This window comes from Danio rerio, chromosome 3, assembly GCF_049306965.1.
Source record: "Danio rerio strain Tuebingen ecotype United States chromosome 3, GRCz12tu, whole genome shotgun sequence".
In the NCBI taxonomy this organism is placed as follows: domain Eukaryota; kingdom Metazoa; phylum Chordata; class Actinopteri; order Cypriniformes; family Danionidae; genus Danio; species Danio rerio.
In genome coordinates, this window is record NC_133178.1 from 64,792,629 (window position 1) to 64,810,010 (window position 17,382).

Genomic DNA, 17,382 nt, shown 5'->3' on the forward strand with positions numbered 1-17,382 from the left:
ATAAGTAATTCACTGATCAAGCAAGTCTGAGTGGTGTGTGTGTGTGACTTTGAGTGCTTTTATAAAGCAAAAATCTACACACCAACATAAAATCAATGCTGGACCATGAGGAAAACAAATGGCAGGACTTCCAGAGAGCAACAGCTTGACTCTTTACTCCCAGCGAGAGCCTCTGTACTCGATCAGCGTTCCCATTTCCACTTCCACCAGATTCCTCAAATAGTCCAAATTCTCCATCCTTGCCATTCCAATCCCACTGCGCAACTTATAACACACACAACGCCTCCCGTCTCATTTAGCTGTGGGTTACCGGCTCATCACTTCTACAGTACAGCTGCAGCAAAACAAAGTGTCCTGAAATTCATAAAAGATCGGTCACAGGCTGTTCTACAGCTCAGCGTTTTGTAGGGATTCAATGCCAGAGGGCAGAGAGAGGGCAATGACATCACTCTAGACACAGAGAGAGAGAGAGAGAGAGAGAGGCCACGTCCACAAGTACAGCTGAAGTCTAAATTATTCGCCCTCCTGTGAATTATTTCAAATATTTCCCAAATGATGTTTAAAAACAGAATTTTTCAGAAAGTCTTATTTGTTTTTTTTTGGCTAGAATTAAAAACATTTTTAAGAGTTCATACTTAGGTGATGATGTATAATAAAGCTTGTTTGGCATGCTGTCCCGGGGAGAGCCCTGAGCTTATGAGATCCTCGAGCCCTGGGCTCCCTCCCATTTGCAGGGTGAGAGGGGAGTTAAGCTTAAGTAGATCTCGATGACTCCCCCCAGCCTATTTGTAGCTAAGTGACGGATACGGATAACTGAGGAGAGGTGTACTTGCTGAGAGCTTGGCTATAGTATAAATTTTGTGAGTTCAATTTACTTACGGTGTGTGTTATTTAGACTGTGGGAGGAAACCGGAGAACCTGGGGAAAACCTACGGGGAGAACAAGTGAAACTCCGCGCAGAAATGTCACCTGGTTTAGTAGGGACTTAAACCAGAGGCATTCTTGCTGTGAGGCAACAGTGCTAATCAGGGTTGGGTGATGATATTGAGAAAAGAAAACTCTGGTTATTTATAGTGAGTTACGAATCATCTGATTGGATAATCGATAATGAGCTGATGCTGGAACAGCTGAACAATCATAGGCACGTGATCTTCTCGAAATTTGTTTATAAATAAACTTCACTTAAATCATTTTAAGGTCAATATTATTAACCCTTTAAGCAATATTAGTGTTGGATTGTCTCCAAAACAAACCACTGTTATACAATGACTTGTCTAATTACCCTAACTTTATCCTAATTACCCTAGTAAGCCTTCAAATGTCATTTTAAGCTGAATACAAGTATCCTGAATAATACCTAGTCAAATTTTATGTGCTGACATCATTGCAAAGAGAAAATAAATCAGTTTTTAAAACTATTATGTTTAGAAATGTGTTGGAAATTGGGGGAAAAATACACAGGGGGGCTTAATTAATTCTAATAATAATTTGTCCACATTAAAAAATGCACAGTATTGCACTGTCAAGAGCATGTTGAATCAACAGGCAGTGATAAAAGCCTTACATCCGTGTCCTAGCGTTGTCAAAAATATTAATATATATCGATACTGAAAAATTTTAAATGATACAATCTTGTTTTGGGTTAGTATGGATACTGGCTTTGCTCTCTCGCACTCAATCTTCTCACCAGCGGGGAGATGAATAATTAATAATAACATTAATAAGATTGTAACAGTTTTGCTTTAATCAGAAAATAAGATGAGATTGCACTACTTTAGTTTTTAAGCATTATGTTGTTTAGCTATTTTTTGCCTTTTTTACTTAATTTGCATACTTTTAAAATGTTGCACAATTCGTTCCCCACGGTATCAGAAATGGTATTGAATATCGATTTTTTTTAAGGTATTGAAGTTGGAAATTTTTTTTAACCGTGGCTGCATAACAACAGCACAAATTACCATGACAATGAAAAACTACCATGACAATGAAATTACATTTAGATCTATTATTGACCTTATTCTTCGCCGACAAGCGGGCGCAGCCATTTGAATCTTTTTGGCTCGAGACCTGTCTCATTCACTTCCATTCATTCATTTTTAGACATTAAAAACGGCTCGTTTCGCTGTTTGATGTTACAAACTGATATTTCCTTATTATATTATTCTACTTGGTCTGTATAGTCATGCAAACTTTTGTTTGTAGAGCAAGTAGTTTGACCGTTTCCTGCCATATAGTATTCCTAGTCATTTCTCCCATAGGCGACTAAATCGGAAGTTCTAAAACAATCGCGAAAACAGGCGCACTTCCGCATTTTAGAATAAGGTCAGTAGCATAAAACATAGTATTTCTGACTTTTTTTTTTTTTTTATAATTTGAGTAATGAATTACAGTATCACAATACTACTTGATATTTGGTATGGAACGATAACCGGTTTCAAGGTTTACCACGGTTTGAAAAAGTCAAGGTATTAAAACCACAAAAAAATATTTTGGTATACCGTTTCTAAGGTATAAGTAAAGTGTTTTTTAATCTGTTGTAAAGAAAACTGTGTTTTTAAAGCTAATGAAGATAGTTGAAGTTTTGGTTCACAGCAACGGTTTGTTTTAATCATGTAGCCTGACATGTTTACTGTTCCAAAATATTATAAATGTTTTCTAAAATGTAATATATTGCGTTTAACTGGGGGGAAAAAAGGTTTTGTTTTTACTAAGAAATGTAAAAAATAAGTTATTTTACAGCAGTAATCACAATACAGTTAAGTTTTTAAGGTTATCATACCGTCAGAAACGTACACCGAACCATGCCTACTGGATATCATGATAATCCAGCTGCTATAGTATTGTGAGATTAATTAATAGTATCGCGACAACCCTACTATGAATCTCAATAAATACAAGTTTTAACATTCTTCAAAATATCTTCTGAGTTGAACAAAAGAAGAAGAAACTGGTTTGGATCATAAGGAGTAAATGATGACAGAATTTTAATGTTTGGTTGAATTGTGCCAATTGTAGCAATCGCGCTGAGGAAATGCTCGCAACTAAAACAGACAAACCCATGCACCATTACACAAAGCTGTCAATACACTTGGAGGATTCAAGAACACAAAATAAATCTCAAAATAATGCTGTTCTTAATTAAATGTTTCTAGTTAAATGTTTTTAAAAATCCTATATCAAAACACTTTTTCTAGACAAGGCAAAAATATTCTCTTGTTTTCAGAAATAATATAACAAAATGACATGAGTTCTTTTCCTTAAAACAAGCAAAATAATCAAGTTTTTGATTTGCAATAAGAATATTTAGCTTGTTTTAAGAAAAAAACTCACTTATTTCTCACTTTTTATTTCTGAAAATATAGCTATATTTTTAACTTGTCAGAAAATGCTTCTTGATTGATGAATTTCTCGATTTTTGTACTAAAACAAGAAAAAAATGCATCACTAGTCACTCCAGTGTAAATGCCCCACTGAAGCCTTGACACAGTTGATGATGAGGAGATTAAGCCAGAGCCTGCTAATGTTTAGCATCTGGACTGACACACACACACATCAGACAGAGGAAGACGTCATCATTTACAACAATCACAGGCATCCTTTACCTTCAGTTCCTCAATGCATTTACACACACCTGAGTCCAGAAACACAGTGGAAACCATTGTTTGTGCACACTTCCTTTATGCACGGTTTATCATTCGACCACACACACACACACATACACACATACATACATACATACATACACACACACGGCGTGCTTTGTTGTCAAACTGATGCGGTTGTGTGGCGTTTTCTCTCACCTTGCTCCAGGTCTCTCTGGTCGTACCACGGCTCGTCCTCTTCCGTCACAAACTCGTCCATCCTGCCGGCTCGGAGCATCAGTTTGTCGCGGTGCGTTTTTCGTTTTTAACGGCCGCCCGGAAGCTCAGAGATGCGGCGATCTACTAAAGCGATATCAAACATACATGACGTGAGACTGCGTTATATGCGAGTTTACAAGGCGTTCGTGCAGTACACTTACACGGGCACTTCCCTAAAACACACTTTAAACACCTATTTTCACGGTTTTGTGTTTTGTGGATGTCCGTCTGGAGCAGGCTCCGCGCTGAAGCGACCGTTAAATGATGACAGCGCGCGCGCTCACGCTAAACTCACCGCAAAGACACGCTCCGTTATTCGGTGTCTCCGTCATGCCAAAGAGAAATTTCCTGCGAGAAATGAAGGAAATGTCAGTCTTCTGCTGCCATTGGGCTCTGTCACACTGAACCCCTCCCACCGCCGTGCTAAGCGCAGATATCGCTCCTCATCCGAGCTCCCACAACATCCCGTTGCTTTCTCCCTACAGATGAGGATTCCTACTATTGGGAGGGTAGGCTTCTTAAAATTCATAAGCAGGGCTTTCGCGATTGGACGGTTGAAGAGACACGTCAACAAGTACTATTAATATTCACAAACAAGCGTCTGCCATTGGAAGGAATGTCAAGCAACGTGCGCACGACGTAATTAATATTCATGATTTAAAATTTGAAAAATGTATTCGCCACGTTTTGCTGCAAAATTAGAGCGGGATTATATACATAATCATTAATCATCTGCTTTTGTTTTCAAAATTAAGAACGACCTAGAATAATATTAATATTAACAAGAAATTACTCAAATAAGATATATCTTTTTAATAATAAATCAGCTTTTTATTCACAGTTCTGGCTTATTTTGATCTGACATGATTTCCCCCTTTTATATGTGGTGAATTAATTTTTTAATAAATTAAGTTGTAATTAAAGTACATTTTAGTCTTAAAGTCGCAATTTGAGCTTGTTTGTGAATAGGCCCAAGTCAAAATCTTCACTGTTATTTGTTTATTTTACTTTATTACATTTTCTTGACAGGTTTGCTAAAGATAATATGATTTTAGAAGCAGACGCAAATATCTTCTTGTTTTATATTAAAAATAATAATTCATATTCATAAAAAAGTCTTTCGCCACTGGACAGTTAAAGAGAGACGTCAACAAGCCCTATTAATATTCACAAACAAGCGTCCGCCATTGGCAGGAATGTCAAGCAAAGTGCGCACGACGTAATTAATATTCATAAATACATTAAAAATGTATTCGCCACTTTTTGCTCCAAAAAATTAGAGCGAGATTTTATATATGTATATATATTAAGTACGACCTAGAATAATATTTAAATGAACAATAAATTAATCAAATAAGATATATATATTTTAAATTTTAAAAAAGGTTTTCATTCACAGTTCTGGCTAATTTTGATCTGACATATTTTTTTCTCCTTTTATATGTCGTGAATTAAGTTGTAATTAAAGTACAAAATAATCTTAAAGTCCCAATTCCGAGCGAAAAAAAGCTTGCTTTTCATTTGTATTTGTGAATAATCCTAAATTGAACACATCTGTTATTTATTTTACATACCTTGACAGGTTTGCTGAAGAGTGAAATGATTTTAGACGCAAATATCTTCTCGTTTTATACCCTGTGTCATCATAACACTTTCCTCCAACGCGTCACCACTGTATATTAATATTCATAACTCAATTTACCACACAAGACCCTCGCCATAGTAGGAATGGTAATTTCTCCCGCCTCCGCTGAGAGAAACACCGGCACACAATAATCCGTTTGTCCGGGAATCTGAGGGCCGGTTTTTACTCTGAAGAGGGATAATTAGGGGTCTCCATTCAGTGCAGACTGTGGGCTCAATGGAGCGGTAAACTCGTTTATTTCGAGCCGGTTTCCCGCGGGGAGGAAGACAATGGCATGTTTAAGGTGTAATTGTAGAACTGCCTAATAATAGCTCAAAACCAGATAGGACATCATGAAAAGGGAAGTGCTTATTATTTGCGACAATAAAAGACAAATTTAAATGTTGGCCACCCATAATGCAGTGTAAACATTTGAGGAGAAATCTGTTAGAACTTCATGTTAAACTGTGGTCACACGATATACATTGAATTGAATTGAAAAGGAGACTGGATTTCTTTTCAATTTTTTCCTTTAAGAAATAATACATTTTTAACGCTAGTAACGTACACATATTAAGAGAGACTGCTTGAGAATAAGCAACAATTCTGTCAAAGGGCGAACTTTACCTTTAAAGTCATGAGATCAAAAATTATACTGTGTATTTTGCTAGTGCGCAGTGTTAAGCTGCGGTCACACTGGACTTTTCTCCCCATGGACTTCCATTCATTCGCACATGAATGCGTCAGACTTGAAATGCAAGCTTATGCGACAAGTTTGGCAGTTCGCTGCATTGCAAAGTTCAAGCTTGGTGAACTCTGACCTACGAAATCGCATCACTTGACTGCGTGAGACTAATCGAAGATCAAAACATGACCTCTCTGGACAGAAATTTAACATATGGACCAATCGCTCGTTTTTTAAAATGTCTAATCATCTTGTTTAATCCCGCCCCTTTTCGTAACGCCATACGATAAAATTTCGCAAGCTAAAACTCTAGTGGGAGAGCGGCATTATTCTTTAGGTTAACAATTAGCACAAGTTATTCCACTGGAAAAAAAAAGTTTGCTTAGTAATCTTCAGCCACAGTATTCTTAACCACGCCGTTCTAAACGTTAGTTATGAAGGTAATGATGCGCAAAAAAGAAAGCCCGCCCCCAACTCAATATTCAGTTTCAGTTGGAAGTATGTCAACATAAAGAAATAGGAAAGAACAATATGATCTCACAGCAATTCGTAACTTTGATTTAGTGGCTAATTCGTATGAGTTTGTACGATCTCATTCGTACAATTAAGTACGATTTGCTTATCCATAATGACGGTTAGGTTTAGGGGCGGGTTGGGTGCCACGCCTTTTTTTTAAAAATCTTATATTTTCTCACGACTGAACTCGTATGAATTAGCCACTTAACTGACAAAACGTAAAATAGTTACATTTTCTCATGAGATCAGACTGGGCATTCCAACTCTATCTCATGGCAATTCGAAACATTTTGATTTAGTAGCTACTTCGTATGAGATTTTACAATCTCATTCAAACAATTTGTTTATCCCCAAATAACGATTGGATTTAGGGGCAGGGTTTGGTGCCATGCCTCCTTTTAAAAATCGTATATTTTCTTACGACTGAACTCATATGAATTCGTATGAATTAGCAACTAAATTGACCAAATGTAAAATAGTTACATTTCCTCATGAGATCAGACTGGGCATTCCAACACTATCTCACGCCAATTCGTAACTTTTTGATTTAGTAGCTAATTCGTATGAGTTTGTACGATCTCATTTGTACAACTGAGTATAATTTGCGTATCCTCAAATGACTGTTGGCTTTAGGGGCGGGGTTGGGTGCCACGCCTCGTTTTAAAAATCGTATATTTTCTCACAACTGAACTCCTATGAATTAGCCACTAAACTGACAAAATGTATAATAGTTAAGTTTTCTCGTTAGATCAGAAAAGAACTGGAAAGAACTACACTACCCATAATCCTGAAGATAGATCCACCAATCAGACAAGCCACTTTCTGTTATACTATTTGAGTAAATACTAGAGCAACAGCTAGATGTTGTTCATTTAACAGTAACTTGCTAGCAACCGTGCTGCCAGTTACTTACTGTTTTTTAACGGGACAACTTTTAACATTGTAGTATGCATAGAATTTAGACGCATCTGCCATGTTGTCAGTTACCTTCCATTCAAAAATATTTTATTGTGACTTCCTGGGATAGTAAAATAGCTGTGCTTACTTACCTACTATATATTACGTTAAAAACTGTATGCGAGTCAAGTAGTATGTCCGAACTCATAGTATTCGAAAAACAAAAGGTGATAAGTACCCGGATGACCTACTACTTCCGTCGCATTTGCATTTATTTTTGAGCAAAGATATTGTATTGATGATGGGAACTGTCAGACCGATGTGAAAAGTCTTTTCCAGCACATGCCAAAGATTCTCAATAGGGTTAGCATCTGGATGCTGTTGTGGCCAATCCATGTGTCAAAATAATAATGTCTTAGTTAAATCCTGGTGGTGAACTTTTTTTGGATGAGCAGTGTATTATTATTAGGCCTCGAACAACTCAGGAGCAAAAATAGTTTACTCTCATCTGGTGGTTTATATTAGATTCATAATCACGACCCTTCCAAATAAGGTCAATAAGGACGTTTTAATTCTAGAGGTATTGCAATATTGGACACTGCCTGATAGAGAAGTATGTTCTACATAGTATGAATATGTGTAGTGTGCAGAAAATTTGGAGGCATCTGCCATGTTGTCAGTTACTTCCATTCAAAAATATTTTATTGTGACTTCATGGGATAGTAAAATAGCTGTGCTTACTTCCCTACTATATAGTACATTGAAAACTGTATGCGAGTCAAGTAGTATGTCCGAATTCATAGCATTTGAAAAACAGTAGATGATAAGTACCCGGATGACTTACTACTTGTCGCATTTGCAATTATTTCTGTGCCAAGATCTTTATTGAAGATGAGAACAGTCAGACCGATGTCTTCTCCAGCACATGCCAAAGATTCTCAATAGGGTTAGAGTCTGGATGCTTTGGTGGCCAATCCATGTGTAAAAATAATGTCTTGGTTAAATCCAGGTGATTTTTTTTTTTTGAACGAGCAGTGTATTATAATTAGACCTCAAGACAGCTCAGGAGCAAAAATAGGTTACTTTGGTCTGGTGGTTTATATAAGATTCATAATCACGACCCTTCCAAATAAGGTCAATAAGGACCTTCTGATTCTAAGAGTATTTTATGGAGTAATAAAAACGCATATAAACCGCTTTTGGAAAAGTTTTGAGCTTACCTAAGCCTACTATGTAGATATCAAAGAGAAATGTAGCTTATTGAATCAAAGCAGTATATGGCAAGTTTGAAACCCCTATTTAAAGTGTATTGATAAAAATACTTGCCACTGAAAAAGTGCAGTTCCACCAAAAGACAAATAAACTTACCAATTACACCATCAATTATTCAGCACGGCTCCATTTTCCATTTGCACACGGTTGTCCTTTAATGTACTTTTCGATACAGTTCATCCGACTCGAAGTGCATTACAATGCTAATGCTACATAACAGAGACTGCGGTCTGTTGACTTCAAGAGCAGTGGATTTCAGCAGTTCATATGAATGTGCAATGTATGCGTAGGCCTCACAATGAGAACACCTGAGATAAAAAGCAGCATCTCTGACAGCGCACAAACACACACACCGGCCACTATCTGTCCTGTGTCTTTAGTAACATCCAGTCCGATTCGCTCTCACAGCGCACCGTCCTGCTGAAAAAGCGCTTGATGAGCCGTTTCGCTTCCAGCTTTACTGTAGGAGGAACACAGGACAAATGAGAGATCTGAATATGCACAATCAGCACTTGGAGAATGCATGGTGCTGTTTTCTGAGGTTGGGGACAGGCTCACCTTGGCCTCGATTTGGTGTTTTTCCCTCGGTGAGGAGATGGGAGAGGAACCGGGCGAACGATTTGAACAAATCCTGAGGGAAAGAGTTTAGAAATGAGCTTTAATTCTAATGTTTTTTTTTTATATAAATAACTGGGAAACATAGCATTTGTGGAACAAAAGTACACACATTTATCCTTAAATCAAACACAAATGTATTATTGGTGACATTTTATAGTCAGACCACTGTGCAAAGTCTTCTCCAGCACATCTTGAAGACTCTCAATAGGGTTATGATCTGGACTGTATGATGGCCAATCCATGTCTAATAATGATGCTCTATCTAAATCTAGGTGGTGAATTTTTTTGATGGTGGGAGGGCAAACATTCATTCATTCATTTATTTTCTTGTCGGCTTTATTAATCTGGGGTCGCCACAGTGGAATGAACCGTCAACTTACCCAGCAAGTTTTTACGCAGCAGATGCCCTTCCAGCCGCAACCCATCTCTGGGAAACATCCACACACACATCTACACACACACTCATACACTACGGACAATTTAGCCTGCCCAATTCACCTGTACCACATGTCTTTGGACTGTGGGGGAAACCGTATGAAGGTAAATCCGTTGCGAAACTCGAGAGCTTGCAAATGTAAATGTGAGCACTTGTGATAATAATATTTGTATGTGTAGGTTGAAATGTACACTTACAGCTCTGATGTGAACAGCTGAAATCCTCGATTTGCACACACACACAACAACCCACGCACTTGTGTTTTAAATTGGAAGTTGCAGATTAATAGTTGTGTATTTGTAAAATGTCATTCACAAATACAAAGTGACAGACACACGTGTGTAAGGCAAATTTGATTGCATCTCCATTCTACAACCACAGGTCGGCACTCACAACCTCTCAGATTCGTCAGTACAACTACAAATCTCCCGCGCTCTGACTTTTGCTACACATCTCCCGCGATCTCTGTAGCAGAACTCATCTGTGCACTCGCAGATGCAGAGGCGTGAGCAGCGCTGGGCGGGGGAGGGGCGGGGCAGGTGTAAAGCTGTTTGATTGGCTGAAGCCTGACCAATGAACAATGCCAGCAGCCAACAGGACTGAGGTGCAAAATAATAATTTCCCACGATTATTTCATTAGTTAGGGTTTATTTCAACTCTTTTCTGAAGAGATTCTTGTTAAAAATCATAAATTCTACTGTAATGTACATACCAGTAAAAGAGCAGCAAAGCCAGTTTATTGGCTACAGCCAGCCAATGAGATGGGGTGTTTCTGTTTGTCAGCACACAGGGCAGCTCACGTTGTTGGAGGCCTCGAGCAATCAGAGGGTAAGTTATGATTTTTTAATAATTATCTATATGTTCAATACTGTTAGCTAAGCTAAGGACTGTGCTGGGTGCTTCTCTTGTTTGTTTCTTATATAAGAAAACAGTTATGAGTTATGTAGGAGTTGCTTTCTATCATGTTATATGGTTCTAAAGATACGATTCAACCCACATGAAATAAGAAGTTGTAATAGCATTTATAGTAAACAATATTACGTTTTTGAACCATACTAACTATAATAAACTGTATTATACTGTATATTTTGCAGTATCTACAACTTTGTTAATGAATGCAACAGCACACTGTAGTATTAACTAGCATGAACTTTAATGAATTGAAGTATACTTTATATGTAAAACCTAATACATTTTAAAGCAGTTTCATTTCTTTCTAATTTATACATCTACATGCATTACATCAGATTTAGGTCCACAACTTGCATCCTTCAACATGATATGTGTGTTCAAAGGAAGAGCAACTAGGTGAGGGAGACAGTGTCCATCGCTCGGCTGAGGGTCCACTTTGAGCATCTCATCTGCAGGGTTAAGCAACATAAGCTGAACAGTCATCATCTCTCTCTATTACAGCGAGCATCAACCAGCTTTACACAATGGCTTGCTTTCTAACCATTAGTAAAGGCTTGAGCAAAGGATTAAAGAGGAGATAACATTTGATGGGTAATGATGAAGTTGGATTTACCACCTCCATCTCAATATGAACAAGGAAAAACCCTGAAATATTTCAATACAAGTAACTAGACATTTGCGCTACACTTATTTGGACTGTAAATTTTATTTGACAAATTACATTCCCTTACAGAACAGGTGTCAAACTCAGTTCCTGGAGGGCTGCAGCTTTGCAAAGTTTAATTCTAACCCTAATTAAACACACCTGATCAAACTAATTGAGTCCTTCAGGTTTGTTTGAAACTTTCACTTGAGTGTTTTGAAGCAGAGTTGCAACTAAAAACGTGCAGGGTTACGGCCCTTCAGGAACTGAGTTTGACACCCCTGCCTTACAGTAAAGTGTAAAAATACTACATTAAACAATTATCAAAATAAAAGTTGTGTTTGTGGGTGAGTGTGTGTTTTGTTCAAATCTGTAGTCATCTTGGCAGGTAAAAAGAGAAAATAAATGGTTGGCTTCCTCTTGAATGATCTGAATCATTTTGAAGTGTTTGTAGATGAGCTGGATCATCATGTCATCTTTAGCATAAATAACATCCTATTCAAGCTATGCAGCTTCTCTGAGTTCCTCATCGACTTGAAACATCCTGATCTCTCCTGTCACTCCATCCTTACAGGAAACTGAGAAATAAAGGTAGTAACTTTCATAATTAAAAAAGTGATATAAAGGACACACTGTACACAAACATGTAAACAGATAGATGGATAGATAGATATGATGCAGGTTATAATAACAAAAACCGGTATGATCTGTAAGAAACTGAAACGCCTAGTGTTATTTTTAATTGCTATTAATGTGTGCGTGTGTGTAAATATACTTCAATTCATTAAAGTTCATGCTAGTTAATACTACAGTGTGCTGTTGCATTCATTAACAAAGTTGTAGATACTGCAAAATATACAGTATAATACAGTTTATTATAGTTAGTATGGTTCAAAAACGTAATATTGTTTACTATAAATGCTATTACAACTTCTTATTTCATGTGGGTTGAATCGTATCTTTAGAACCATATAACATGATAGAAAGCAACTCCTACATAACTCATAACTGTTTTCTCATATAAGAAACAAACAAGAGAAGCACCCAGCACAGTCCTTAGCTTAGCTAACAGTATTGAACATATAGATAATTATTAAAAAATCATAACTTACCCTCTGATTGCTCGAGGCCTCCAACAACGTGAGCTGCCCTGTGTGCTGACAAACAGAAACGCCCCATCTCATTGGCTGGCTGTAGCCAATAAACTGGCTTTGCTGCTCTTTTACTGGTATGTACATTACAGTAGAATTTATGATTTTTAACAAGAATCTCTTCAGAAAAGAGTTGAAATAAACCCTAACTAATGAAATAATCGTGGGAAATTATTATTTTGCACCTCAGTCCTGTTGGCTGCTGGCATTGTTCATTGGTCAGGCTTCAGCCAATCAAACAGCTTTACACCTGCCCCGCCCCTCCCCCGCCCCGCGCTGCTCACCCCTCTGCATCTGCGAGTGCACAGATGAGTTCTGCTACAGAGATCGCGGGAGATGTGTAGCAAAAGTCAGAGCGCGGGAGATTTGTAGTTGTACTGACGAATCTGAGAGGTTGTGAGTGCCGACCTGTGGTTGTAGAGCAAAGATGCAATCAAATTTGCCTTGCACACGTGTGTCTGTCACTTTGTATTTGTGAATGACATTTTACAAATACACAACTATTAATCTGCAACTTCCAATTTAAAACACAAGTGCGTGGGTTGTTGTGTGTGTGTGCAAATCGAGGATTTCAGCTGTTCACATCAGAGCTGTAAGTGTACATTTCAACCTACACATACAAATATTATTATCACAAGTGCTCACATTTACATTTGCAAGCTCTCGAGTTTCGCAACGGATTTACCTTCATAAAACCGGAGCACCCGGAGTAAACCCACGCGAAGGCAGGGAGAACATGCAAACTCCACACAGAAACGCCAACTGAGCCGAGGTTCGAACCAGCGACCCAGCGACCTTCTTGCTGTGAGGCAACAGCACTACCTATTGCGCCACTTGCGTCGGGAGGGCAGACAGTGTATTATTAGGCTGGCTTGTGTAGCAAGCCAGACTACTGTTATCCTATTTTTCTTCTGAGACTAAAAAACAAAACGCATCTCCTCCTAGAGCTTTCGAGCTATGACCACCAAACTCACACCAAACCTTCAAACTGGTCTGATTCAGTGTGCTATATCTTTTCCAACTGATCTGACTTTCGGTTTTCCGAAAAACGTCCCGGGACCGTCGGAAAAATCCCATTGACTTAACATTGGACCAGACTTTGTGACCTCATAACTCTGCATCAGACTGTCACACAGACTTCTAACTGGGCTCATTTAATTCAGACTACCTAACTGCCAATACCTGATGAGCTTTTAACATTTTTGGCCACGCCCTAGTAACCACTTTTGGGACCCTAGAAACTGTCCCATAGACTTCCATTCAAAAGACTGTCATTGACTTTACATTGGATCAAACTTTGAGAGCTTATAACTCTGCATCAGACTGTCCTACAGACTAATGGCTGAGCTCATTTAACTCAGACTACCAAACTGCCAATAACTGATGAGCTTTTAATATTCTAGCCACTCCCTAACAACCAGATACTGCACCCTAGCAACTGTCCCATAGACTGCCTTTATAGAGACCCAGATTGATATCGTCATGCTGTAGTGTTATAGCAACATGCTAATAATGATTAGCTAAGTACTTTAACATTCTAGAAATTTAATATCTATCTATCTATCTATCTATCTATCTATCTATCTATCTATCTATCTATCTATCTATCTATCTATCTATCTATCTATCTATCTATCTATCTATCTATCTATCTATACTTTTTAAAACTGTATAAACTAAATAAACTATTACCAACAGGCTTTCACAAGCCAGCCTCAAATTTTGTCTCGACAAACTTTAATAATCTAGTTATTATTATTAGGCCTTCAGATTAATAGTTGTTAAACCGAGATTGCAATTTACAACTTGTGAAAGCTGCTATTTTTGTTCGATACGCTATCAAATGTGATAACTAGGCATGGGACGATAACCATTTTCAAGGTGTAGTGCGGTTTGGAAAAGTCAAGGTTTTAAAACCGCCTGTTATACGGTTCCTAAGGTATATGTAAGATGCTTTGTTTGTATTTTAGGACAACAGTATCTCCAGCAAAAAAATATATCCAAAGATGCCGTTTTAACTTGTGAATATATCTGCGTTACTAATAAATACAGTAAAAGTCAATGATTCATTTGAAATATTTAGCCTGACATGTTTACTGCTCCAAAATATTTCAAATGTTTCTCAGAATAAAATATACTGGCTGTGTCCGAAATCACGTACTACTCAGTAGGTACTGCTTTTGAATTTGAATTTACTAATCGACCGATAGAAAAGTAGATTCTATACAGTGTGCATGCGAGTAATATGAATGTAATATTATCATTGGATCCACTGGATGCGCACACTTCAGAATCTCGCTGCATGTAGTAGGTCATCCAGGTACTTCTTGCTTAATGTTTTTTGATTTCTATGAATTCGGACATACTCCTCAGCTCGCATACTGATTTTAGCAAACAATGTAGTATGGAAGTATGCAATTGCAGACGTAGCTTTTGCATTCAAATCAGAAAAGATTTCTTGTTTTTTACCTAGACATTTAAAAATATTTTAGAGCAGTAATCACAATACAATCACAATACCGTTCATTTTTTTATCCAAGGTTATCATACCATCAGAATCATACACCGGCCCAGGCCTATTGGTAACAAGCATAGCGTTTGTGAAGGTTCTGATGGTACATAAGCACATTATCCTGAACCATATATACACTAGACATCGCATATGGACCCTGAAGCCTGGTTTATACACCTGCGTCAAGTGATTGGCATGACCCACGGTGCATGTAACGCGCGAAGCTGTGCATTTATATGCGCGCTGTTTCTGTTGTTCTGCATTAGCACTTCCGAAACGCTAGTTGGCAGTGAGGTGTTAATGTTCCTCTGTGTCGAATTTCTTCGCTGGTGTTTTGTTTTTTCGGAACGCTTCCTGAATGTACAAGTGCTTCAAATTCGCTCATTTTGAGGTAGGAACCGGCGGACGTGCAACAACTTTAACCATAAGTTAAACACAAAACAAAACTTTCCATCCGGAGCTCCTTCACTGGACTCTACACTTGTAACAATCGCTCCATTGGACTCGCGCGGCTCTCAGTCCCGCCCAGACTCATCAGCGCTACCAAGCAGACCAATCACAGAGCTTGCGCTAGGCGTCCTTGCGACATGTAGTTAAATTTTTTGGGAGGTGCACATCAGCGACGCCGACGGCCATGGCGAGGGCTATGCGTCAACGCATAGGTCGGGCCGCACCATACACGTGCACTCGACGCAGAAGTATAAATCAGCCTTAAGTATGCGTCAATAGTGCCGATACATTTGTACAGTGTTTCCAGGACAAAAGCCATTCAACGACACTTAGATCAAAACAAAAGCCAATCTAAAGAGGCTGGACTTTTGCGCTGCGTACGGGTGTAGTAACGAGCAAACAAAAAACAAAGCACAAAGGCAGAACATTTCATAGGGAAGATTTTGTTTTTTACATTTTTATGTTACGAATTTTTGTGCTCAAAAAGTAACGTTATTGATGATGATGATACAGTCTCTTACTGCACTGACCATTAGGCAAAGTAGCACCAACCTGCACTAAATTTCAGACATACTGTCGCATACAAGACGTGCAGCACCTGAAACTACGGATACTGGAAGCCTGTGCTGGCATTTCTCCTGCGGTGTTGCTATCAGTGTGTGAAGAGTGGGTGAAGAGGGTTGCATTGACAATCCAACACAATGGGCAGCACATTAAACACACTTTATAAGTAGTCATAAATGTGTAAATAACTCATGAAAGAACAAAGTTACGTTAAAACCAAGCACACCATTGCTTTCCTTGTGAAATTCCCAATGAGTTTGATGTGTCACATGACCCTCTTCCTGTAGAAAAAACTAAAGTTGAATCTAAAATGGCCGACTTTAAAATGGCCGCCACCCATCTTGAAAAGATTGCCCCCTCACATATACTAATGTGCCACAAACAGGACGTTAACATCACCAACCATTGCCATTTTTTTAAAGTGTCTCCATTTAAACGGCCCCACCTGTATAATAAATTTAATTGAACTTAAAATACTGCAGTTATTTTCATCACAGCTGACAACTTTATTGGAAAAATGGCAACAATGGAGGTTTAAATAAACGAAGCATAGTGTAGATACTTTGTGATTATGCTTTCTTTAGTGCAGTTAAAACCACCACGTCAAACCTGCAGCTCTTTTATGAAACGGTAGTAAATAGCAATTCGATTTTTTCTCCAAATCGTGCCGCCCTAATCATTATCGTTATTATTATTATTATACACGAATCACCTTAGTGGCGAACTTTCCTTGTTTGTAGAAGGGGTCGAGGCAGCGCACCACTATGTCAGCAGCTTCTTTGAGCGTCACAGGCTTCCTCGAGATCCCAGCACCGTCTCCATTCAGAGCCTCCACCTGCGTCTCCTGCACCACCGGGTCAAAGGTCACCCTCTTCGTGTCCTTCAGCACACGCCTGCGTTTGACTGGAGGAGACGGAGCTCTGACCTCAGACCTGTCCTCATGTGCCTGAAGAAATAATAAAAACGAATTCATTCATTTCCCTTTCGATTAGTCCCTTTGTTAATCAGGGGTCGCCACAGCGGAATGAACCACCAACTTATACAGCACATGTTTTACGCAGCTGGAAACACCCAAACACTCTCATTCACACATTCTACGATCAGTTTAGTTTATCCAATTCCCCTCTAGCGCATGTGTTTGGACTGTGGGGGGAAACCCACACCAACACGGAGAGAACATGCAAACTCCACACAGAAATGCCAACTGTTCCAGCTGGGGCTCAATTCTGCGACCTTCTTGCT

At 38.5% G+C, this 17,382-nt stretch overlaps 2 protein-coding genes across 12 annotated transcripts in view; both read right to left on the reverse strand.

Moving 5' to 3' along the window:
* Window positions 1-4,360, reverse strand: part of cdr2l (cerebellar degeneration-related protein 2-like) — a 30,497-nt gene extending 26,137 nt beyond the window's left edge. The window contains exons 1-2 of one of the 7 annotated variants that reach the window (XM_073936944.1): window positions 4,156-4,360; window positions 3,801-3,941 (exon numbers count right to left, since the gene is read on the reverse strand). In XM_073936944.1, the coding sequence (XP_073793045.1) occupies window positions 3,801-3,879 (79 nt within the window). In that variant the 5' untranslated portion in view covers window positions 3,880-3,941; window positions 4,156-4,360. Of the gene's footprint in view, window positions 1-3,800 lie in introns of all 7 variants that reach the window. The other 6 variants (XM_073936952.1, XM_073936933.1, XM_073936923.1 and 3 more) reach the window with 6 other exon arrangements.
* A 4,623-nt stretch (window positions 4,361-8,983) lies between these two features.
* recql5 (RecQ helicase-like 5) overlaps window positions 8,984-17,382 on the reverse strand; it is a 42,510-nt gene continuing 34,111 nt past the window's right edge. For 4 of the 5 annotated variants that reach the window (XM_073945245.1, XM_073945246.1, XM_073945248.1 and 1 more), the window contains exons 17-19: window positions 16,853-17,086; window positions 9,413-9,485; window positions 8,984-9,314 (exon numbers count right to left, since the gene is read on the reverse strand). In XM_073945245.1, coding sequence (XP_073801346.1) covers window positions 9,214-9,314; window positions 9,413-9,485; window positions 16,853-17,086 — 408 coding nt within the window. In that variant the 3' untranslated portion in view covers window positions 8,984-9,213. Of the gene's footprint in view, window positions 9,315-9,412; window positions 9,486-11,507; window positions 12,042-12,575; window positions 17,087-17,382 lie in introns of those variants that run through there. The other variant, XR_012401311.1, reaches the window with a different exon arrangement.